Here is a 24,778-nt window from a genome sequence, read left to right on the forward strand (position 1 = left end):
TTTCTGTTTCCCTATAGGTTTCTTGGGCTTTATCACTTTCAGAAAGTTGTAATATTCCTCGTCGATATCTTGGTCCTGAGCAGTCTGCAGAAGCTCAAACTTGTTCTTAAGTTCCAGTACATACTGCTTTTTCTCCTCCTCTGTTATTTCGAAGACCTTTGAATTATTTACTCGAGTCAGTTTTTTCCTTTCCTTTCCTACATCTATATCAAGTGTACATCTTACCATTCTGTGATCACTTCCAACATTTACCTTATTCAGGACGGTAACATCATTCACAATATATCTTCTGTTAGTGAGGATGAAGTCGATTTCATTAGTTGTTAATCCATTTGGACTCTTCCATGTCCACTTTCTGTTCACCCTTTTCTTGAAAAAAGTGTTCATTACTGACAGTCCTTGAGATTCTGCAAATTCCACAAGTCTTTCACCTCTTTTATTTCTTTCACCAATTCCAAAATTTCCTATAGTTCCTCTTTCTGCGCTGTTTTGCCTTTTTCCAACCTTAGCATTGAAGTCCCCCATAATAATAGTGTAGTGGGTTTTCTGCTCATCTAGAAGACTCTCAATTTCAGTGTACATTTCTTCAACCTCTTCATCATCATGGCTCGATGTTGGTGCATAAATCATTATAATCTTTAGCTTGTACCTCTTAGAAATCTTGAGTATTAGTCTTGACACCCTTGGTGATGTACTTTTGATTTCCAAAATGTTGTTTTTTAAATCTTTATGGACCAGAAACCCAACTCCACCTTCACTCCTTTCACTGTTTCCATTGGTGTACAGCAGATTTCCACTTGATAGACTTATAAGTGACTCATTTCTTCTTCTTGTTTCAGCCAAACCGATGATATTCCAATTCTCATTTTCTAATTCCTTTTCCAGCTCTAATATCCTGTCTTCACCGATGAGTGATCGTACGTTATAACAGGCCAAGTTCAATTTCCGTGCATGGCAGCCTGGTCGTACCCAGAGATTCTTAGCACCCTCTGCTTCCACTCTGATCCTCTCGCTGCCGTAAGAGGGAGAGTGAAAGCTGCTGGGGACTGAGGGATATTTGTATTGTTGTGCTCTCATTGCTGGAGGGTTTGGTCTTTTCCTCTTCACGCTGACCAGGCGTCTTGAAGAGAACCACTCTACACGTTCGTTGCCACCTAAGTGACGTAACAGGGCTTACCATCGAGAAGGTGTGCATGAGTGGATTTTAGGGAGGCAGGCCAACCGGACTTCTCCTAAATCTTCTGTAATAGAGAGATATTGGATCCATCAGTGTTTTAGGCTGAGTGTCTGATAACACACAGGATACCTGTTCCCCTCTAAGCCCCGTTTTCTGAAATATCTGATTGTAAACAATCCCATGAGATCCAAGAGCACTCATACTGGCTTCAACAATAGCTTGTTAGAGTTCAGATATCCCTGAAGTTCAGAAAATGAAAATTGATTAAAAGGGAAAGATTTAATCTTACACTGTTCATTTAAGGCTTTTACTCTTTCAAAATTCTGAAAATTCTCATATGGTAGAGATAAGTGGAAAAGTGCTTCCCATAGAACATCTGCAATTTCTAAAGGAGTGGGTTTATTTTTCTTTTTCTTCCTTCTATTATTTTTAAGGAGCAATCCGTCGAGTTAAATTAGTCTTTTGCAAGCAAATGGCTATGGGTTCATGTAGGGAATCTAAATTGTGGCTATCACTAGAATTGCTCTATAACCATGTGCAATGCCATTGTATATCATTCTGCATATGTTTTAGGTGATAAATACCTTTATGCTATACAAGGGGTGAACAAAATAATGGAAACAACTGTGATAAGAGTTAGAGGTATGCAATAATATGGTGTTAGGCCATCCCCTTGCTTTTAAAACAGCTTATATTCTATGTGGAATAGATTCATATTAATTTTGAACTGTCTTGAGAGGAATGTTGGAATATTCTTCAATGGAGGAAATATTTAAAGCTCCTTGAGTGGTGAAGGTTAGAGGAAATCTGCATCTCACTCTCCTTCTCAAATATGCACACAGATTCAATGTTTAAGGCTGGTGACTAGGGCTTGCATAAAACCGAGAAATTTCAAAACCGAGTTTAACCGAAGTTTACTCATAAAACCGGTTTTAAAACCGATTTTCTCAGACTTAGGGAAAATAATTAAAAGCTTATAACACAGGTATTTATTTTATCTTGAGTAGATTGTACAAATCGTAATCAAATCTTTTAAACAAAATCTACTACCTCTTATAGTAAAAAAAAAAATAAAAAAATTAAAATGCTCCAAAAAAGTAACCAGCTTGAGATCATACAAAATTACAAATTGTATTCAAATCCTTTGAATAAAAGCTATCTTCTCGTATAGTAAACAAAAAAATAATAAGCCCTATAATAATAATAATAATAAATAAATAAAAATAATGTGAAAAAAACAGCATAAAGTATTTGTAAAATACTTTACAAATAGTAAAGTATTTAAAAATAAATACTTATATTGCTCAGCTTTTTTCTGAAAATGATCCTTAAAAAAAAACAGTACATTAAGCATTTTTCCTGATAGACTTGACCTTATTTTTGTGTTAAAGAGACCAGTGATCGAAAACACTCTTTCAGATTGGACACTTGTTGGTTTAATGGTCAGCAGTGCTCTATAAACTTTCTCCAGCTTTTCACTTCTACTTCTAGTTGCCTCCAAAATTTTAAATTCTTTGCTGATTTCCAATTCACTCGGATATTTTGAAGGCTCTTCAGTTAATCTCTTTATTACACTATCATACTCTCGCATGAGTGTATCTCCAACATCGGAACTAGACGAGTCTTTGTTTTCTTCTAAAAGAACAGTTCGTTTATTTTCAGTTTCTTCATTCAACGCTAAGACTCCTTCAGAATGTTTTGCAAATAATCTCTGATAAATCTCTTCAGCATGCTTTCTCAAAACTTGCTTACTTGGAAAATCAAAAGTTCTTGAACCTGAATCTTCTTTCCTAAACTTTTTGGGGTTGTGTAGACAGCTCAGCAAAGCCACAGTTTGGCATTTTCGTCGTGCATTGTAACGCTGCAAAAGGCTTTGGTGAAACTTTAAAGCAAATGGGTTTTCTGCTGTATCAAGCTTAGCAAGCAGAAATTCTATTGAAGACTCTGCTTTAAGTAAGTCTGTATCTTCTGAGGTTATAGCCTTCAGAATCATTTCATCTGGTCGCAAAGTTTCACTTAGCAATTCAAGTGTTTTCCAGTCATCGTCAGGCACAGCTTCAGTTGACAGTACTGCACATAGAGCATTTGGAATGCAATTTTTCAATTTCAAAAATCTCTCAATCATATAGAAGGTGCTATCCCATCTAGTCTTGCAATCTAACATAAGTTTATATTCTTTCCTATTAAATTTTGCTTTAACAAAATTTTGTAATATGTCATTTTTGGTAGGCGATTTTCGAAAAAGCTTGCAAATTTTTCTGACTTTGTTAATAGTTTGTGCAATATTGGCCATTGGATTGAAGAAATAAATGAGCTCACCGGTAAAGTCGGTTTGATAAAGCATGCCTTGCTGTCTTTCTTCAACTTCTTCATCATCACTACTTTCTTCATTATTTTCATTTTCTTCATTGTCTTTGGGAGACTCAGAGACTGTGGCACCATAATTGATTGCTTTTTCATAAAGTACATCTATAACTGACAGATGTATACAATGGGCTATACATTGTTGATGATTAGGCGTAATTTACTTGCCAAACTTAATCATCATTGCTGCTCCATCGGTGGTGCAGGCAACAATATCCTCATCCAAGTTCAAACCAAATTCCTTTAAGTGTCCATTCCCAATTTGCTCAGTTTTTCTGCTATCAAGTGAACCATTAATCTCAATAAGACCTAACGACCAATGATTATCTTTTGAATGCACATTTATATTCATATACCTTTTATTTTGTATAGATGTATATTCGTCTAGAGTCAATGAATACCGTGCGCCCAAAACCAATGAATTTTTGAAATTCTGAATGAGTTCTTCTTTCTTAGTTTTATAATAATTCAGAACCATATTTTTAATTCCATTCACTGAGACTGGTGGTAATTTATCGTATTTATTTCTCTGAAGGTGAAGGCTTGATTGTATAAACTCACTCTTGGCAATTGAATTAAAAGAAAATCCATCTAAAGCAACTAATTTTGAAATCTCTTCTTCCATAGATTTTTTAACGATAAAGTTTTTTAATGTTCTTACCATTTTTACAGGAGGTTCACTGTTATCTTGTTTAATGTCAATCTGATGCATTTTCTTTAAATGCAACATCAAAGATGATGTAGATCCTCCAGACGACTTCATTATCTTATAACATTTCGAACATTGTGCTTCATCTTTGCTTTTTCGAGCAAAATAATTCCATACATTTGATTTCATCTTAGACATATTAAGAGTAATAAATATTAATTAGTAGGAATTTATATCACCGACAATTTTAAATAAAATATTGAAGATAACACAGGCATAATACTATGAGTCACTCCGGAAGCACTGAATGAAGAGTCTAAATGAGGCAAGTTTCAAAATTTTCACGAAAGAAATTTTTTATTTATTTATTGCAATTTTTTTTACCAATTAAATCTATTGTATTTTCAAAATTACATAAAAGCTAAATTTGGTGAAGCTGCTTTTTGGAGAACATTTGATCACAAATTTAATAAGAATAAAGAAGAAAAAAAACTTTCTACGATTGAAATTTGATGCAATATTCAGCGAATCTGTTTCTAGTGGGTAACCATCAATAAGGCACGTTCCATAACTTGCCTGGCAAACAAGATAGATGGAACAGAGAAATGTTGAGCATTTTCTTTACGCTATCGCTCCGACTCACCCAGTCGTAAATGAGTTTGTTGTTGTTTGGTTTTTAGGAGCATTAGCAACTAAGGCCATATTGCTCCGGAATATGCGGTGGTCATTCCCTGACCTTTCCGCATCCTCCGTATTTGGTGGTGACGGGCTCGAACTCTGGTCTAATCAAGAAGCGTGTGGTACTCACTGCTGCTCCTTCCCACCTGGCTACGGAGGTGCCCGTAAATGAGTACACCTGCATCGTGCCATGATACAGGTGAGAAGATAAAATGTACCGCTCCTAGATTTGGGCCATTTGCCCATGAGATTCGTACCTAAACATAAAATAAAATAAAATAAAAAACATGTTTAAAACATAAAGCAGTTTGAACGATCCACACAAACGAACAAACAAAAGAAAATGTGCATAATAAAAAACTATATTCGAGAGCTAACTAAAAAAAATATTCGAATCCGGATTTAGAAGCTCGGTTTCAACAACTCAATATGAAAACCGGGTTTAACCGGTTTATAAAACCGGTTTTGCAAGCCCTACTGGTGACTGTCCAGGACATGGGAGATGCTCAGCCCACAATTTCATGCACCTCACAACAAAATTGGACACATCTGGCTGTGTGCTGGGGCAGTATCATCTTCAACCATAGCATCATTTGTGAGAAACAATGTTAGTGCCATGGAATTAACATCATAACTCAAAATATCAAGGTACTTAGTGGCAGTAATTTGCCCATTGTTGGTATTCTTTATCACCCATCAGTGATGATGATAGAACCTGAAGAATACAAAGATACCACTGCCCAAATGACTGTTAATTCTCATCCATGGTTGACAGCTGACACAAGACAGTTTGGAGGTTGCCCTTCCTCTGACATTTGCTAATGCAAAAAAATTCTCTGACGTTGGAAAAAGTGTAAATGACAATGGGTTTAAAAATATGATGAATGTCTAATCATCGAATGTTCAGTTTTTGTGCTCCTTACATTACTGCATCCTCTTTCTAGCATTACCATCAGTAAAAAGCAGTTTGGTAACAGTGGCTCTGTCAGAAATTTCAGCTTAATGGAGTACTCACCTCACTAAACTGTTTTGCTACTTTAGATGTACATTAGTTCTGCAGTTATCTTTGGGGCAGCAGCAGCAGTTTTATGTTTTTGATTTACAATCCCTTTCAGTGTCTGGTCTCCTTTAATGAGCTTTGATTTTATGGTACAATTCATCTTATCATATTTGTTTTTTCCATACTTGGTGGACAGACATGACTTTCGATTACGCTACTCTGGATAAATTAAACAAATTGGCAACAGTTTTAGTCACTTATGCCTCCTGCTAAATGTGCACAAACAATCTGACCTCTTTGGAATTCACACAGGTCAGTCATTTTCTTCATGTAATGTAAATTTTTATATCAGGTCTAAATAAAGTCACCTTTTATTACCTTTTCTTCACAGTAATATCGTAGGATCCTGAACATTTTTCAAAATAGTAAGTGCCCGACTTATATAGCTTCGGACTTGTTATGTTATTTATAATTTTTTTTTTTATATGAAGTGTGTCCCCTTCACTGAAATCTTCAGTGAAGGGGACACATATTTCACCATAATAACATAAAAACCCACAGAATTACAGCTATCAGTATTATCACAAATGCAATAAGATCGAGTTTACTACCCGTTTATAATAGATTGCACTAACAGAAAAGCCCAGTAACCCGAAAAAGTGCAAATTGTTTTTATTGTTCTATGGCAGTGACGTCCAGAAATGTGCTTTAGTAAAATGTGAGCTCGTGTGAGGTGATAAGTGAGTTTTCCCCTTAACCCTGTGAAGTTCTTTTCAAAAAATTTAATTTTGACTATTATCATGGTGCTTACTAAGGAAATAAGTGACAGCGGTACTAGTAAATCTATCAAGAAAAGGAAAGCGATCGACCTTATTATTTTAATTTTCTGATCGATTGGATCAGAAAATTAAAATAATAAGGATGTATGGAAATGGCCAAACATCAACAAGTATCGCATGGAATTCAGATTTGTCAGTGGCAACAGTGAAACAATAATCAAGTAGAAAGGCAGAATACGAGAAGCGGTGAAACAATCGGCACCAATGAAATTAACTATAATACAAATCAGCTATTTTCTTCTCTTATGTGCCACTCTGGCTACTTCACCGATGTCCCCAGATAAAGTTTTTAATTGAACTAATTAAAAATATATAACTATTTTTCTTCATTCTTCTGAGGATATTATATGGTTTTTGTAATTTTGGCATATCAGGGATATAGTAGCAATATTCTATTAGTCATTTCTGAGTTAGTTACATAAAACTCAACTTACGTAAGAAGTCCTCGAATATATCTCTCACGTATGTCTGGGACTAACTGTATTTTTGGATTAACTGGGAAATCGATTATCCTGGAACTTTTTTTTTTACCATCTACCCAGGAAAATCGAGTCTCTACTGTACTTGTTTGTTATATTTATCTCTATATTTGTTATAACCTCTTTTGTAATATAAGATGATACCAGCAGGAATTTATTTTATTTTATTTATTATTATTATTATTTTTTTGGTACTTTGTTGCAGCCTCCAGGGTTTCCCCTATACGGCGCTGTAGCTTCTGAAGGAACTGGGTCAAGGCTGGCAGCTGTGTGTGTGTGTTTGTTAGTTGTTGGCGTATCGGCTTCTGTGGCCATAATGCACCTCCCAAGGTTTTTGCACTACTCTGATCCAAGTCCGAGGCGGGATTCAACCCACGACCTATGGATTGCCAGGCAGGCACTTTACCCACCCGGCTAGCCCGGTATGCGTGCATGCGCGTGTGTTTTGTTATGTTGGGTACTGTATGCTGGCATCAAGAATGCCCATAAATGATCCACGAACAGTCTCTCAACAGGTAAGATTTGGTCTTAAACAGTAAAGGTTTTTGACTCTCAGAAAATATACTGGCAATCGTCATAAAAAGCAGAGTATAAGAAAAGGTCTTTTAATGGAGTTTATAATGAATATTAATAAATTCAGTCATCAATAAATGGAGAAATAATTTGTTATATAAATTCTATATAATATGAAAAAAAAAAAAAAAGATTTCTTACATTTACTTTTAGTTTCTGAAGTATTTCCTTCAAACTCTATCTCTGTTTCTGAATCCAGTTCTTCTGCTGTCTGTAAAAAGTATGTCATGCTTAAAAATTTACATTAAACCATAAAAAATGAAAATTTGTAAAATAATGATATTAATCTCAGACCAAACAAAGAAAAGTAAAATTAACTGCAGTTGGATTTATAAACTTTATAGTAGTTCATAGTGAATTTATATTTTAATATTCCAAGGTGTCCAAACAGGATTCACCACAGAATTTTCTCTCAGTCATTAGAACCTTTGAATGAGACTGTGTTGAGTTAACATCAAAGCAAATCAGGCTACGTAATACGCAGTCATGATATGCTGGCAGCATATCATGGATCCATATTACGTTTTGTTAATATGTCCCATTTTTCTGTGCAAGAATGAAAAGGCACAGAGAAAAATGACACCAATCTGATTGAAAATTGAACAATAAGTTAAACTACAAAAAATAATTTATTCAGTAGACAATCCACAATTAGAAAGTATTATATATCTGCAAACCAAACATATATGGAATGTGTTGGGTTACAATAATATGTTATGTGAAATACAGATTACTGAATGTTAGTTACCTTACTGGGAGTTGCATTAACTACATGATATACTCCAAATGTTGAGGGTCATTTTCAATCTATTCCAGTGCATTACACACATGTACTCCTAGAATAAATGAAATACTTCCGAAGGAGACAATCATTATTGAAAAACTATCCCTCCAGTGACTTTATGTAAACCCCAAACATGAGAGGTATTAGAACCTATAGTACTTAGTACGTACCATGATTGGGTTGGAGGTTGAGATGAAAGAAGATATTTGTTGACATTGGACATGAACTTCTGTAGTTCGAGTGACTAATGACGGGTGATTATGGGTGACGGGTACAATGCACTTCAGCAGAAAAATTACACAAAAATGTAGCTTATAAACAGAGGCTACACTCATTGCTGGCAACCTGTGCAATTATATATTTAAATAAAATAATTTCAAAAAAAAAAAAATAAATAAATAAATAAAGAAATACAGAATTTTTGTGATTGTCTAATATATTATTATTGCTGCTCTTATATTATTTCTCCCTGATTGAGGTTCCACCTCGTGACGGGTATTGCTACCAAGTACACGGGGGGGGGGGGGGTGTTATGTCTGATGTTACTGCTGGTCGAAGAACTCTCTGACAATCCTACAGGTGTTCAGGATTGCAAATTTCTGAAGTTTCTTGTAGGTGTTCGCTGGGAGCCCTATTGCTGCTAGGCTGTTATGTAGGGTCTTTGGCACCATACCTGTGGTTGACACAATGATCGTTACTTGTTTCATATGCCACATCTCTTTGATCTCCTGTCTTAGGTTCGTGCACTTCCTGATTTTTATCCCATGAGTTTTCTGCAGGTTACCAGTGTTGGGTACCGCTATGTCAATCAGATAGGTAGCCTTTCCCTTTTTGTCCACAAGGGTTATATCCGGTCTGTTGTGCGGGATTGTCCTATCCGTTATTATGGTTCAGTCCCAGTACAGCTTGTGGGTTGGGGTCTCTAGTACTGCCTGGGGTTCGTACTTGTAGTACAGTACGCTTTCTTCAATCAACTGGTATTTCCTTGCTAACTTCTGATGTATTATCCTGGCTACCTGGTCGTGTCTATGAGTGTACTCAGTCTGGGTGATCACTTTGCATCCTGCGGTGAGGTGTTGGATCGTTTCTGAGGCCAAGTGGCATCGTCAACATGTGTCATCTAACACTCCGGGTTCCTTGGCGATGTATTTTCTACAGTGCCTGGTGTTGATTACCTGGTCTTGGATAGCGAGCATGAATCCTTCAGTTTCGGGGAAGAGCGTCCCGCTCATGAGCCATGCATTGGAAGCAATTTTATCTGTGACCATGATGGAGTCTGCCATGGAGTGCTATCTCTGCTCATCTTTCTAGCTTAGTTTATACCTCTTGATTGGGGGGGGCGGAGACTTCTCACTTAGTTTGAGTGGGGTATACCGCTTGTCTATCTTCCTTATGGTCTGGTAGAGTGCTGCTGTGTGTTTCTCGAAGTAATCCTTCAGGTTAACTATCACCGTCTTCTGTTGCTCAATGAGGTCTATCAGGGCCCCTTCCTCCTTCTTCCCGGGCAATTGTCAGTCTCTCCACGGCAGCTCTAGGGTGGTGTTGGCAACTCTTTGTCATCATTGTCCTTGTCTTTCTCATGATATCCCCCAGCTCTCTGTTAGTCCAATCTATGACACCGAAAGAGTATGTTAGCACTGGGACTGCATAGGTGTTTAAGGCTTTAACTGTGTTCCCTCCATTCAGCTTTGCTTTAAGCAGGCTTTTGAGTCTCTGATGGTAATTTTTGGTCAGGCAGGCCTTAATTTCCTTGTGCTGTAACTGCTGAGACTGCATCATCCCCAAATATTTGTAGGCCTCTCCCTCTGCCATGGCATCAATCTCTTTACCACTCTGCAGCTGGAAGTTTCGGTTGACTAATTTTTCCTGACGCAATCCATGGGTCTTGCATTTGTCTAGACCAAATTCCATCCTAATATCCTTGCTGATTTCTTCAGTGATCTCGAGTAGTTGCTGAAGATACTTCTCTGTTTCCGCATAGAGCTTGATGTCATCCATATACATCAGGTGGGTGAAGGTGTACAGGTTCTTCCTTCCTTCTTTGAGGTTATATCGGTACTTGCTACTGTTGAACCTGGTAGATAGCGGGTTAAGTGATAGACAGAACCACAATGGGCTCAGGGCATCTCCCTGAAAGATTCCTCTCCTCATGGGGATTGGCCTGGTTGTGATGTTTTCGACCTTAATAGTGGTACTCCATTTCGGCATCGTTTCTGCTATCGGATTGACTTTGTAGATTTTCAGAGCCTCTATTAGCCAGTGAGGCACGGAGTCGAAGTACTTGCGGTAATCGATGTAGGCTGTGTACATACTGTGGCACTTCTTGTATGGGTGCTCCATAACCGCAGCATCTATGGTTAATTCCGCTTACATCCTTTCTGCTGTTCAGCCATTATGCTCTGGCTCTCCAAGTGGTCTGTTATCTTCCTGGTTATGCAGCTGGTCAGGATCTTGTACATTGTTGGGAGGCAGGTGATTGACCTATATTTCGCCAGGTTTCTTGCATCTTTGTCTTTAGGCTACAAATATGTGATTCCTTGAGTGAGAAACTTCGGGATTGTCTCTGGGTGCCTTATCATTTGGGTGAACTGCTCTGCCAGGTGCTTGCGTGTGCAAGTGAGCTTCTTGTACCAGTAGTTGTGGACATTATTTATTCCTGGAGTTCACCAGTTGTGGACATTATTTATTCTGGGAGTTCACCACTTCCTAATTCATTTCACAAATATACGTGGTCTCAATTCTAATCTCAACGATGTCCATTTCCACTTGCAGTCTGCCAAACCCCATGCACTTTTTCTGACAGAATCTCAGTTATCGGTTGATTCAACTACTGCTCATCTCAGATGCCCAAATTATTCGCTGTATGATTCCTTTCGCCTCAAAGGTGGTACTTGTGCATATGTCCGTTCTGATATTCCCTGTCAGAGACTTGGCAATTTGGAATCTCCTCTCTTTGATCTTCTCTGGCTTAAAATCTCTCTACCTCATTGTGTCAAATTCATCTGTTGTCTCTACCATTCTCCCAACTCCACTAATCACTTGGAGCTCTTTGACTTCCTCTCTTTACAACTTGACTTTCTCCAGTCCAACTTTCCTAACAGTGAGATAATTTTCTTTGGTGATTTTAATGTTCACAACTGCAGCTGGCTTCCGTTTTCTAGTCACACCGACCCAGCAGGTCGAGATGCTGAGGCTTTTGCAATTACTAATGACCTTGCATAGATTGTTCATTTACCTATAAGAATACCGGACAATCCTAATCATATAGCCAATACGCTTGATCTTTTTCTCACAAACAATCCTTCTAAGTACACGGTCGAAGTGAGAGGTCCTTTAGGCACTTCAAATCACAACTTGGTGATTGTCTCTTCTCCAATGGAACCTTTATCTCATGGCTATACCCAACCTCGTGTTTTTGGCATTACAAGAATGCAAAATGGGATGACCTGTGAGACTTCTTTTCTTCTTTTCCTTGGTCGGATTACTGTTTCAAAACTTCTGATGTCAATGTTTGCTCAGATGTTGTCAGTGAAATTATTCTTGCAGGAATGTAATCCTTTATCCCACACTCCACTTTAAAATCTCGTCCTTTATCTAAACCTTGGTTTTCCAATAAATGTGCTAAGGGCTGTTCAAGAGAAGAACGTTGCATATCGTAATTGGCTTGTTTCTAATTCTTCAGTTTCATTTTCTGCCTACACCAAAGCTCGCAACAATTGTAAAGCAGCTATTAATCAGTCCAAACTAGAGTTTGAACAGGCTAAGAGTCGAAAACTTGGTTCTTGCCCTAATGGTAGTCGAGCATTCTGGTCTCTTGCCAAAGCTATTGGCCGCAACTTTTGCCCATCTCTGCTCCCACGTCTGTTGAAAACAGATGGTTCTATTGTCACTTCAGCCAAGGATAAAGCTGACCTGCTAGCATCCCATTTTTCTTCTAGCTCATGTATTGATGATCTTGGTAAAACACCTCTCACCATTCTCAACATGCTCCATTCAATGTATTGATGATCTTGGTAAAACACCTCTCACCATTCTCAACATGCTCCATTCAATGCCACCTGTGGTCTTCCGTCAAAAGTATATCAGAAGGATTTTGATGAATCTTGATGCTAAGAAAGCTCCAGGTCCTGATGGTATTTCTCCACTTGTTCTCAAAACCTGTGCTCCTGAACTTATTCTTTGCCACCTTTTTTCACTCTCTTATTCCAAAGGTGTTTTTCCTTCTGCTTGGAAATTTGCTCATATCCAAGCCAGTCCCTAAAAAGGGTGACAAATCCCTCCCATTCATTATCGTCCCATTGCAAATACTTCTACTCTTTCTAAAGTAATGGAGAAATCAATTAACCACCAACTCTTAAACTACCTAAAACCTTCCGTCTGATCAACGATTGCCAGTATGGATTCCGTCAGTGTCGATCCACTGGTGATATTCTGGTTATGTTACCCATTTACGACTAATTTGATGGAAAGGTTTGGTGAAACACAAATAGTTGCTCTTGACATCTGAAAGGCTTTTGATCGTGTTTGGCATAAAGGTCTTCTAAACAAGCTTCCATCTTATGGTTTGCCAACTGTTTTTAGTAATTGGTTATCCAGTTTTCTCTCTGATCGCTCATTGAGGGTGATGGTAGATGGCTCTCTGTCTTCTAACTTCTCCACTAATGCCGGTGTCCCCCAAGGTTCAGTTCTTTCCCCCACTCTTTTCCTCTTGTATATTAATGACCTTCTTCCATTGACTAGAAATCCTATCCATAGTTTTGCCGACGATAGCACATTGCATTCCACTTTCCATTTTGAGAAACCTTGTCCTGCTCAATCAGCTTCAACTTTTCGAAAATCTGCTACCAATTCCTTAAATGCCGATCAGGTAATTCTCCAGTGGGAGAATTACCTGAAGTAATTCTCCAGTGGGAGAATCTTCTGCTGAAGTCTTCTTTCTCAAGCTGGTGGTTCCAGCCACCGTGGAGGCCATCCACACAGCCGTGTATTGTGCTGCTACCACAGCACAATACACGGCTGTGTGGATGGCCTCCAGTGTTGCACTACTGCTGTAGAGGTAATGTGGTATTATGTGCCGATTCAGGTGGTCTATGACTCTCCACAAGTCGGCCTCTGCTTCGGTATCATGTGAGTCTTTGTGGGGTCCATTCTGTTAGGGCCTTCTTCCACTCGTCCTCTATTCTGGATATCATGATCTCATCTGTTTTCACTTCAGCTGCTGCGGGTTGTACTTTCTCTTGCTCTTCTGCCTCTGGTTTGGCGGCGGTATGTTCTTCCTCCTCTAGTTCCATATTTTTTATACTTTGTAGTTGATCGCTCATGTCCTGCTTGATTTTTTCCAAGATTGCAGGGGCTATTACGTTCTTTGTGATGATGGTCCTTCTCTGGCCCTCTATTCGCTATTCCGTGACCTGAATATCCAGGAATCATTCCAGCCACTTGGTATGTAGTCTCGTCCTGTAAGTTATCATATCGATCTACGGCTTCGTTATTTCGTAGTATGCTTGCATGATGTATGTATTCATTTCGATGCTCCACTTCATGCGTTGGGGTTTTCTTTCTTTCTTCCTGGGTGGTCACTAGCGCAGTAAGCACTTCCAGTTGGTGGGCTGGATTGTCTTACCCTTCTCTTGTGGTAGCCAATGGGGGATAGTGCCACTCGCTCCACTGTCTTCCTCAGGAGACAGTCTCTGATGTTTCGATCCGACCCCCCTGCCTAAGGCCTGAACACGAGTGACTTTATCTTACGCCACACTCGATACAGTACGATTAATATTTCTCTGCGACATCATCCATTATTGGAGGTGGACCTGTTTAGCTTCGGCTTATCTCCAGTGGTAGTTAGTATGTAGTCTCACCCTGTAAGTTGTCATATAGGTCTCCAGCTTCGTTATAATAATAATAATAATAATAATAATAATAATATTATTAGCATTAACAGTGGAAAATGATGCAAAAAGCAAGCTTAAACAGCATCACCCAAAAAAAAAAAAAACACACACACCTCCCATTTCACTCCCTCCAATAGTTTGTCTAGTTCTTCCTTCAATTAATTTCAGCTATCAACTTCCATAACGGATCCAGCGACCCCCCTGCCTAAGGCCTGAACACGAGTGACTTTATCTTACGCCACACTCGATACAGTACGATTAATATTTCTCTGCGACATCATCCATTATTGGAGGTGGACCTGTTTAGCTTCAGCTTATCTCCAGTGGTAGTTAGTATGTAGTCTCACCCTGTAAGTTGTCATATAGGTCTCCAGCTTCGTTATAATAATAATAATAATAATAATATTATTAGCATTAACAGTGGAAAATGATGCAAAAAGCAAGCTTAAACAGCATCACCCAAAAAAAAAAAAAAAACACACACCTCCCATTTCACTCCCTCCAATAGTTTGTCTAGTTCTTCCTTCAATTAATTTCAGCTATCAACTTCCATAACGGATGGAAGTTTGTTCCAGCAATCAACTTGCCCCCCCCCCCCCCCCCCACTGGCTAAAGACACATTTCTATACATCTATTTGGCACCCATCCTTCCCAACTTGAATCTGCACCTGAAATTATGCCTGAATAAGACAACGAATCCCATCAGTATTTAACTTGCTCAAATCATTTAATGCCTTACACACCTCAATCAGATCCTTGCACATGCTTAGTCTCCAAACACTACAATTTGCAGAATTGAAGCCTTTCTTGGTAAGGGCACCTTTTTGTTCCACTTAGCAATCTTGCTGCCATTCTCTATACTCATTCCAGCAGCTCTAAATCCTTCCTAAAATAAGGCCTCCAGATTTGAATGCAGTACTGAAGATGTGGCCTCAACTTTACCTTATACAATGGAATAATCACCTCCTTATCCCTGCTAGCAAAATTCCTGTATATCACTGACGAAACCTCATCAGCTGTCAGAATGCCTGTTCAGAGAACTTCATATCTGGCTGCACAATTATAGCAATTCTATTACATTTTTCACTATCCTGACTCTAATACGACTTAGTTGGTACATTACTCTGGGGTTACTGCTAGCCATATACGGTACTTTGTATGTGCAATGTTAAACTTCAATTGGCATTTCTCAGCCCATCAGCCTAACTTTTCTAGATTCTGTTGCAGTAAACACAGGCATTCCTGTAATAAACTATCCTGCAAAACTTTGTATCATCGGAAAACTTGGACATTAAGTCTGATATGCCATCATCAATATCATTGATAAATACAGAAAACAACAATGGGCCCAACACCAGCCCTGGAGAACTCCACTAATAAAATTAGTCAATGAAGGGCAGTGTCCATTGATTACCACTCTCTGACTTCTCCCACTCAACCATCCCTTTATCCATAACTTGACCTTAATGCCACCCTGCTCCAATTTGTACAACAATCTTTTAGTTCAACTGTATCAAAAGCTTTCCTCAAGTCCATGTATATGATATCAAAATTATTTTTTGCATTTGGTTCCTTTGTTATTGCATCACAGTATCCAATCAGATTAGCAAGATTGCCCTTCCCCTTCACAAATACATACTTTTACTGCAGTATAATTTCTGTCTAAATGGTCGCCAGTGATCCCATCATTTTCCCAACTTTTGTAATTACTCATGTAATAACCTTTTCATATCCCTTTGTGAACAGGGATACATTCACACATCTGAAGTGCATAAGGACCTCCCTAAAATCCACAGATTCTCTCAAAATTATGGCAATGGGTTTGTCACCTCCTTGCTGCTTCCCTTAATATAATTGGATAGATCCTATCCACCCCCAAGTGCCTGTTTTATGTTATGATTCAACAATTTCTCTTTTGCTTTATTCTCAGTTTGAGTACATATATTATCGCGAAATCATTTAGCTCCCAGTTAGATTATGATGAACTTCTGGCATTAACCTCCCTAAAAAGACTCATGCATGAATGGAGATGCAAAATACATTGTCTGTCAAAATACATGAGCAGCATCACTGAAAATTAAACCTTGGACATCAAGTGGATCAATGTGACAACCCCTTCCTGATAATATTAATATGAATAAAGAAGTATTTTTTTTAGATTTTGTTGTGGTAGCTTACCCTGATTACTCTATCCTGCTAACTTTATAACATCTGAAAACTTGCACATCAACCATCCATTTATTTAAAGCAGTAAGCTGTCTTTCTCTTTATCATAGTCATCCAAATCATAATCACATAATAACATAATCACACGATATATTGCTCAGGAAAAATCGTTTAGCACTCGGGGTCAGGAAATCATGTGAAGTTATTACTCTCCAAGCAGTGGAAATACCACCAGATAATATTACTTCTATACAAATATTTATCAGAACTGACCTGGTAAAAATAAATTATAACTAAATTTCTGTTTGATAAAATGAGCAACAATATTAAAATTGTAGTTGATAAAATAAAATAAATTAATTAAAAACGGGTTATTGTTTTTAATTAATTTATTGTAAAGTAGATGTAGGGAATTGGTGAATAATATATGATTACTGCATATGTTAGCAAATGTGATAATTTGAGTACATATATTTTTATGTACTTTGATAGAAATATTGAAGTTTTAACTGGTGAGGTAAATAATATTAAATTTATTTCTTTTATCAAATAAGTCTATACTATGTGGAAGAGAAGTATTGTGGAAGAGAAGAGCTAAGGGTGAATTAATGTCAAGGAAATTGGCAATATGATTAACTGTGTTCTCATTATTCAATATAAGTTCACTAGAGTATATTACCTTAGCTACCGGTTCAAAATTTATGTTTAAAACAAGGATGTAATCTACATACTGAAATACTAAAAAGTTATGATTTGAGTTGCTTGTAATATATACATTTTTATAGTAGTGTTAGAAAAAATTTGAAACTAAACTGGAGTTTTGAGAACCCATGGGTACTCCAATGGTCTATTTATATGTATGTTTGCCATTGAAAATAAAATTATTACTTTATTGACAGAGATTGACATAATTGATTCATATATTTTCACTGATATTTAATTTGTTTTTGTATCTGCGATAAAGATGTTTTAGCACAAATATAAGCAAATTGTGAGGTAATGATGAAGTAAAAAGATTTGTGAAATGATAGGTTTCTAAGCTAGATATGGAAACATCAGATCTGAAAGTGTTAATGACAGCTTGGTTGTTGTTTATAATAGTAGAGAAATGCAGTTTTTGATACATAATCAGATGTAGTCTCCTGAAAAAAATACCTGATTATCAATATTTATTTTTAGCTAACATCAGATTTTAATTGTATAATTTTTCTCCCCCATTTCTTGGACTTATAACCAAAGTATCCCAACCTTATCTGATGCTTGCTATTACTCAATATATTAATCTAATCATTTTTTCTTTATAGTTCTCTTCTCTCTAATTGGCTATCCAATTCAGCTTATAATTTTGCTTAATTCTTTATATCATATAAGATATTCACATTTTTTCTCTTGTCTTCAATATCTCCAATTTCTGCTATCCTTCTCTGATTAGTTTTGGCATTTTGTGTAATTTACACCTCCATCTTTGCACTCTTCAATAGATTTATTACTTTTTTATTACTGTTACCTCATATATATATATATATATATATATATATATACTTAGCATTTTTATAATATTATGGGGAAGCTTATAGTAAGATAATCATATTAAGATGTATACCTCGATAGATCTAAAGAAAACACATAGGATAATATAATTCACAAAAGTTAGCATACAAAAGGATAATACATAAACAAAACTTATCGTTGTTTACCCATAATTTAGGTGACTTTTCTGGGGTCAACCACCCAAATTGTAAGAAAAACAGTGATAAGGGTTCTCTGTTTCTGTGATGATAAATATGCGCTACGGCAAAATCAATTTTGAAGTTGAAAAACCAAAAATATAAAATGGTGTAATATAACATGTAATAAATTTAGAGGTTACATAAATAATTTGAATCTAAACCATAACACAATAAGAAAGCCAATGCAGCACAAATTGTAGTCAAAAGGAAATGGTATTATGTGTAGTAGCGGCAGTAGTAATGGAGGCATGTGATACAAGAAAGCAAGCGTAGTATCAGGCAAAAAAAAAAAAAAAAAAAAAATTCACACAACCATTTCCTCTAAATATTTGACCAATTCCTCCTTTAATTTATTATTTCAGCTCTCAACTTCCACAACGACAGATGGAAGTGTTCCAGCAATTAACCACCCACTGGTTAATGGCAAAGTTCTGCACATCTACTCTACAACTGTCTTTCCTCAATTTCAATTTATGCCCCATAAGGTTTGTAAACTGAATGAGCAGAAAAATCCGCTTGAAAATGAGCAAGCGGCAGTATACAAAACAACAGTGAGAACAACACTGAACCCGGGGGGGGGGACAAACTAATAACATTAGTCCACGAAGAGCAGCATCCATTAATTACCACTCTGTCTTCTCCCATTCAACCACCCTTTTATCCATTGTAGCAACTTGCCCTTAATACCATACTGCTCCAATTTGTACAGCAGCCTTCCATGTGCAATAGTGTCAAAAGCTTTCCTGATATCCAAGTATATAATATCAAAATTATTTTTTGCATCCAGTTCCATTGTAACCACATCATAGCATCCAATCAAATTTGTCAGACAAAACTTTCCATTGACAAACCCATGCTGTGACTAAATTATTACTGAAGACTTGTCTAGATCATCCAGCAACGCATCTTTAGAAAGTGACTCCATTATTTTCCCCACAACAGAAGCTAACAGGTCTAATTACTTGTTTCACACTTTGTGAATTGGGAATACATTTGCACATCTCCAGTCTGCGGGGACTTACCGAGTCCAAGGATGCTCTCATAATTATGGCTAAGCATTTGCTTACTTCCTTCCTTTGCCACATCCTTTAATATAACTGGATAGATAATATCTACTCCAGATGCCTTTCTTATGTTTAACTTCAACAATTTCTCTTCCACTTTGCTCTCAGTTATTACAAAATTTCAGCAATCTGATAATCTTTTATAATCTGATAAACTTCCAGAATTTTTCCCCCTTAATAACTACTCGTGTGAATGTAGATGCAAAATACTCATTTGGATTATCAACTATCTGAGCAGGATCATCAACAGCCGAACCATCGATATCAAGTGGACCAATCAGATTCATCACCTTCTTTCTAGAGTTTATATAAGTTAAGATGCCTTTGCCGTTTTTATTTGCATCCTTTGACAAAGGTTTCTCATAATCTGCCTTCGCTTGTCTAATCTCCTTTGTGACTTGACTACAGACTAGCTTATATCTGCCACAGACTTCTGTGTCGCCTGATAATTTATATGCATTCCATGCATTTTTCTTATCTGCCACGAGTCTGATTAGTTCATCTGACTAGTTCTTCGAGTCTGATTAGCTCATTTAGGACTAAATCTTGAACAATATTTCATACATGGCATGAACAGCCTAGTAGCATTCACGAGTAATTCCTTGAATGCTTCCCACTTAAAATTTGCTGCAGGTAACATCAATACTTCACTGCTTCTATTGGAATGAGCAGCAGCCTGGAAAATAAGATGCAGGATATTACAGAGACTGCTGGGAATCATGGGGGTACAAGTAAACACATGGGTTGTGTTAGGGTGGCTAAGAGGAAGAGCAGGTGCATGTATACTTGCGTGTACACCAATGCTAGGAGTTTAGTAAATAAATTTGATGAATTTCAGTTATTGCTCAAAACATCAAAGGCAGATATTGTTGGGATATCAGAGACGTGGTGTCACACAGATATAAGGAATGCAGAACTGGAATTTGGGGAGTACAATGTCTACAGAAAGGATAGACAGCATAGGAAGGGAGGAGGGGTTATGCTATTAGTTAAGAAACACATAAAATCCAAGGAAGTGAAGCCAGTCGACATCACTGGACAGTGCAGTGTCGAGTCAGTTTGGTGTGACATAAGCATTGGGAGATCAAAATTGAGAGTAGGAGTGTGCTATAGGCCTAATGACTCTGATGAGTATAATAAGAAACTGTACAGAGAAATAGAGTGGGCCAGTAAATCAGAGAGTCTTATAATGGGGGATTTTAATTTCCCAGATATTGACTGGAATTTGGGGGCTGGTCACTCACACACTAGCAAGGCTTTTGTGGATTTATCGGATGATTGTTTTCTACATCAGCATGTTCGGGAGGCAACTAGAGGGAGTAATACTCTTGATTTGATTATCAGTAGTGATTCTTCATGCATTAAGAATCTGCAGATAAATGAACCACTAGGTGGCAGTGATCACAGTGTTCTGAAGTGGGAGTTACTCAAAGAGGTAACTACCATTAGGGGTAAAGGGAAGGGGTATTGCTTTCATAAAGGCGACTACGATGGACTGAAACAGTATTTAAATTCTATACAGTGGGATCAACTGATGATGTTACCAACAGCAAATTCAAAATGGGAAGCATTCAAAGAACTTATCTTGCAACTACTATGCTTTACATACCAACTAAGAAATATTGTTCAAGGTTTAGGCCTAAATGGATGTCAGATGAACTAATGAGGCATATGGCAGAGAAGAAAATTGCATGGGATACATACAAATTAACACATGACACAGAAGCCTATGATAGATACAAGTTTATCTGTAACCAAGTTACAAAGGAGGTTAGGCAGGCGGAGGCAGATTACGAGAGATCCTTGGCAAGGGATGCGAAGAAAAACAGGAAAGAGTTCTTTACTTATGTAAACTCTAGAAGGAAGGGGATGAATCAGATTGGTCCACTTGATATCGATGGGTCAACTGTTGATGACCCTGCTCAGGTAGCTAACAAACTAAATGAATATTTTGCATCGACATTCACACATGAGGAGTTATTCAGGGAGGGGAATGACAGAGGTGTATTCAACTCTAGCAGAAAGCTAGAGAATCTTGTAATAACTGAGAGTAAAGTGGAGGAGAAATTGTTAAAGATAAACACAAGAAAGGCACCTGGAGTGGATGGGATCTATCCAGTTATATTAAAGGAGGCAGCAAAGGAAGTAAGCAAACCCTTAGCCATAATTATGAGAGCTTCCTTGGACTCAGGAGAGGTACCCATGGACTGGAGATGTGCAAATGTGACCCGAATTCACAAGAGAGGATCAAAGGCTGACAAAAGTAATTATAGACCTGTGAGTTTAACTTCTGTTCCCGGAAAATTAATGGAGGCATTGGTTAAAGAAGCACTGCAGGATCATCTAGACAAGAATTCAGTTATAGCTCGGACACAGCATGGTTTTGTTAAGGGGAAGTCTTGCCTGACCAATTTGATTCGATACTATGATGCAGTCACAAAAGAACTGGATGCAGGGAATAACTTTGATATTATATACTTGGATCTTAGAAAGGCTTTTGATACTGTTGCACATGGAAGGCTGCTACACAAATTGGAGCAGTGTGGCATTGGAGGCAAATTGCTGCTATGGATAAAGGGGTGGTTGAGGGGGGGGGAGAAGACAGAGAGTGGTAATCAATGGACACTGCTCATCGTGAACTAATGTTATTAGTGGAGTCCCTCAGGTGGAGTCCCTCAGGGTTCAGTATTGGGTTCTTTATTGTTCTCTGTATTTATAAATGATATTGATGATGGTATATCAAGCTTAATGTCCAAGTTTGCAGACGATACGAAGGTTGGCAGGGTTGTCAAGGACACTACTGACACTATGCTGCTGCAACAGGATCTGGAAAGGTTGAGCAGATGGGCTAAGGTGGCAAATGAAGTTTAACATTGACAAATGTAAAGTACTACATATGGGAAACAGCAACCCCAGAGCAACGTATCAACTCTGTGGTACTACACTGACAGTGGTAGAGAATGAAAGGGACTTGGGGGTGGTTGTGCAGGCAGATATGAAGTTCTCTGAGCAGTGCAGATGGGCTGCAAGAGTAGCTCATGGTGTATTGTCAATGATATATAGGAATTTTTCTAGCAGGGATAAGGAGGTGATTATTCTCTTGTATAAGGCAATGGTCAGGCCACACCTAGAATACTGTATACAGGCCTGGAGGCCTCATTTCAAGAAGGATGTAGAGCTGCTGGAACGAGAACAGAGAAGAGCAACAAGATTAGTGAAGGGAACAAAGGGGTGCTCTTACGAAGAAAGGCTTAAGTTTTGCGAATTACAGTGTCTGGAGACTAGGCACCAGCGAGGTGATCTGACAGAGGTGTACAAAGCCTTGAATGGTTTGAGCATGCTCAATGCTGATGGGATTCTTCCTCTTGCTCAGAATAATCACCTGAGAGGGCATAAGTTCAAATTGAGGAAAGACAGATGTAGGATAGATGTGCGGAAATTTGCCTTTAGCCAGCGGGTGGTTGGAAGGTGGAACAGACTTCCATCCCTTGTCGTGGAAGTTGATAGACTAAATAAGTTTAAGGCTCAGCTGGACAGGTATTTCGAACGAACAGAGGGGTGAAGTGGAAGTGGTTATTTTTTATTTATTTATTTATTTTACTTTATTTTTTTTTTTGGCTGATGCTGCATAAGCTTTCTTTCTTGCATCAAATGCCTCTACTAATGCTAATGCTAATACTTGGTTCCAATGTATACAATTTAAAATCTGTCTGAGACCAGTGTATAAGCAAAAACCCTTCCCTTTACCACTGATGGTAATTGTATCTTTAAGTAAATCCCACATCAGTACACTGTGATCATTGCCTACCAGTGGTTCCTTTATCTGCAAATTCTAAATTTACAAACGGTCACTGCTGATAACCAGATCAGGAGTATTACCCTCTCTGGTTGTCTCTGGAACGTACAGCTGCAGAAAACATTCATCCAATAAATCCAGCAAAATCTTGCTAGTGTGCGAGTGACCAACTCACAAGTTCCAGTCAATATCTGAGAAGTTAAATTCCTACTTTATAACACAATCTGATTTACTGGCCCATTCTATTTCCCTGTGCAATTGTTCGTTGTACTCATTAGAGTACAACAAACAATTGAACATTAGGCCTATAACATACTCCTACTCTCATTTTTGCTTTCCCAGGTGCTTATGTTAACACCAAACTGACTCAACATTGCAGATATCCCAACAATATCCGCCTTTGATGTCATGGCTAGCATTTCAAATTCATTGAATTTATTTACTATACTTCTAGCATTGGTGTATGTGCAAGTATACATGCACCTATTCTTATTCTTAGTTACCCTAACACAGCCTGTGTATTTATTTGTTTCACAATTACCCCCACCAGTCCCTGAAACCTCCAGTGCAATGTCCTCCAGGCCACTGTTTATTCTAATAAAAGCAGTGTAAGAATCACTTTCAACTCTACCTGTGGCTATTTTTAACCCTTTAGCCTCTGAATTCCTCCCCCCAAGCTAGCAGTTTTCCGAACCACCTAACACTGCCTCGATAGTATCAGCAAACACTCTTGCACCCCTTCTATTTAAATGTATTCAATCTCATCCCTGTAGAAGCAGTCTGTCCTGTTAACAAGCACAGACCACCCTGAGAAAAATTCTACCCCATGAGCCTTGCACAATTTCTCCAGGGCCAAAAGAACTGACAAGCCTCTCATCATATACCCTCTTCTATCGTGTCTGGGCAGAATTGCAGACACTTTCAAATTCAACCCTAACTGGCAACTCCCCCGATAGTATCAGCAAACACTCTTGCACCCCTTCTATTTAAATGTATTCAATCTCATCCCTGTAGAAGCAGTCTGTCCTGTTAACAAGCACAGACCACCCTGAGAAAAATTCTACCCCATGAGCCTTGCACAATTTCTCCAGGGCCAAAAGAACTGACAAGCCTCTCATCATATACCCTCTTCTATCGTGTCTGGGCAGAATTGCAGACACTTTCAAATTCAACCCTAACTGGCAACTCTCCCCCCCCAGCATTGACCTGTACTTGTTAAGTAAATCTGCAGATCTCTTACCCTTAATGTCATTAGTGCCAATGTTTACAACAATATCACCTTTTGCCCCTAGCAGACATACCCTGGTCCTGTTTCACCTATCTTTTTTTTTTTTTTTTTTTTTTTTGCTTAATATATTCCCTATCTAATAACTAACTCCTGTGGGACCGATGCCTTGGAGATTGTCGCTGCTTTGCCTGATGCACAAGAGTGTGCTCAGGGGTTGAGTTGGGTAGCTGATAGCTTGATAGGTTCCCCCCATTTTAATACCTTCAAGAGCATCTACCCGACTCTTCAAACTCTCATAAGCACCCATCAGAATGCTGAGTTGGAGCCTAATTTCTTGAAACTCTCTGCAACTAGCACACA

General features: G+C 38.0%; 1 protein-coding gene across 5 annotated transcripts in view; it reads right to left on the reverse strand.

Annotated features, from left to right (window-relative positions):
* Positions 1-24,778, reverse strand: part of LOC150085655 (catenin alpha-like) — a 499,984-nt gene that overhangs the window by 157,274 nt on the left and 317,932 nt on the right. For all 5 annotated transcript variants that reach the window (XM_090374159.1, XM_090374158.1, XM_090374157.1 and 2 more), the window contains one exon: positions 7,901-7,970. In XM_090374159.1, the coding sequence (XP_090230285.1) occupies positions 7,901-7,970 (70 nt within the window). The remainder of the gene's footprint in view (positions 1-7,900; positions 7,971-24,778) is intronic.

This window comes from Mastigoproctus giganteus, chromosome 5 (genome assembly GCF_048544385.1).
Source record: "Mastigoproctus giganteus isolate SK-2022 chromosome 5, ASM4854438v1, whole genome shotgun sequence".
NCBI lineage: Eukaryota > Metazoa > Arthropoda > Arachnida > Uropygi > Thelyphonidae > Mastigoproctus > Mastigoproctus giganteus.